The following is a 2,042-nucleotide window of genomic DNA, read 5'->3' on the forward strand; positions in this document are numbered from 1 at the left end:
AGAGTCATGGGCCATATCAATAAACTACAGGAAGAATGACCTAGATTCCTGAAAATTACATCAAATTCATCATTTGACTATGGGATCCTGAGGTAAGAGCACAATTATCTCAGCTATGCAGTCCTGTGTGTCCAGGAAATCACAACACTCTTGATGTTTTCTGAAGCACACTGCAGAGATGTGTGACACCACAATGCCTGTGGTTTCCCAACAACAACCCAGGTGTATAAAAGGCCCTTGGCAGATGGTGACAAGACACCCAGACTCCAGGAACCTCCTGCTTGTCTTCCTCTGAACAGTCCTCTCCTGACACCATGTGTTACTATGGCGGATACTATGGAGGCCTGGGCTATGGCTATGGTGGCCTAGGCTATGGCTATGGCTGTGGTTGTGGCTGTGGCTATGGTGGCTATGGTGGCTATGGTTATGGCTGCTGCCGCCCACTGTGCTGTGGAAGGTACTGGTCCTGTGGCTTCTACTGAAGAATTTTTGCAGCTGCTCATCCCAATTTTCTTCACGTTAGAAGTTCTTAAATAATTTCATAAGTTCCAGTCTTATACTAAAAATACTTAAGTAAAAAATACATGCTCACCTATTTCCTTATCTTTAACTTTAATTCATAAATATTTGCCAAGAAGCTCTTCAGTGTTATTTCAAAGGATTGGAAAATGTGCTCTACTTGTGATATTACCCTTTTTATGAACTTTGTATGCTTTTAAATAAACTATTTTTTTTGAAAATATCGTTTTCTATAGCCTTCCTAAATGTGGATGAATGTTCATATATTTATATCTATTTCTTTGCACATGTGTGACTATATATAAAGGGGAGAAGGATAAGGAGAGAACAAAAAGAAAGAAAGATAGAAAGAAGGGAGGAAGGAAAAAGAAAAAGGAAGGAAGTAGGCAGAAAGAAAAAAATGAAGAGAGAAAGATGGAAGACACAGAGAGAACACTTTAAACATTCTTGTACTGGTAGAGATTTTTTTTATTATCTTCATATTGCTGCTATTGTAATGTCACCTTGAATTAAGAAATGCAGATATTTCTTTGAGACTAAATTCTTTTGTCTGCTAGAAAATATTTGAGAATTATCATTTCAATTCTCTAAATATTCAGAGACTATCCAAAGTGCCTTCTATAGCATGTTACCATACACATTCCCATTGTGTATAAAATTCCCTCAACTTCATATGAGCTTTAACACCCATTTTCTGGCTCATATCTATTTTAATAGCAACTGTTGAGTATATGCTTACTGTGACTTTCAGATTTGAAAGTTCACACTTGGTGATCTGCAGATTCTCCTTTGAAAAAAAATGTTCATGAGTCTCTAAGAACTATATCATAAATGTGTTTCCTTTATTTTTTATTTGTAGATATAAGTTTTGGCTATCGACTTCCTATTCTTTGTATAGTGTGGGGATTGTCCTGTTATGTAGAAATTTTAAATGGACACGAGATGACTTTATTGTTTTATTTTTCTTGCTTGTGCTTTTGAAGTCACATGCAATCATTTGTGAGAATATGTAAAGAAACTGTTTCATTATGTAGCCTTATTTATTATAAGTTCTTGGAGAACTTTGTTTACTGTATTTGGTTATAATTAATGGCTTTCTCTACCTCTTCTTAGGACAACCATCTTTATGTCTGACAAATTTTGTGTACCTTTGTTCATAAACTCATAAAGCCCAATTTATACTGCCTATACTTCAAGGATGGGTACTTACCATCTGGAGTGTGTTTGACATACCTAGAGCCACAGCCCTAAAGAATCTGACTCCCCACATACTGGCAACTATTAAAGAGAAATAGCTCCTCAGTTAAAAGTAGGAATTTGTGACGACTTTGCCAGTTCATGATAGGATTTTGTCTTGCTTGAGCTTCCTGTCATAACATCTTTGTGTCTATACATGAAACTGGCCTGTGATAGCTAAAATACAATGATCCATTGTCCCTTCATACATTCCTGAGCTACACCTCGATCTCAACACAATGTGTGTGTGTGTGTGTGTGTGTGTGTGTGTGTGTGTGTGTGTGTGT

The 2,042-nt window shown here is 36.7% G+C and overlaps 1 protein-coding gene across 1 annotated transcript in view; it reads left to right on the forward strand.

Annotated features, from left to right (window-relative positions):
* The first annotated feature begins 314 nt into the window (after positions 1-314).
* The window catches only part of LOC129682468 (keratin-associated protein 19-8-like), a 5,239-nt gene continuing 3,511 nt past the window's right edge, over positions 315-2,042 (forward strand). Inside the window, exon 1 of the mRNA XM_055614841.1 lies at positions 315-457. Within this exon, the coding sequence (XP_055470816.1) occupies positions 315-457 (143 nt within the window). The remainder of the gene's footprint in view (positions 458-2,042) is intronic.

This window comes from Psammomys obesus, unplaced genomic scaffold, assembly GCF_907164565.1.
Source record: "Psammomys obesus unplaced genomic scaffold, mPsaObe1.curated_primary_1811, whole genome shotgun sequence".
NCBI lineage: Eukaryota > Metazoa > Chordata > Mammalia > Rodentia > Muridae > Psammomys > Psammomys obesus.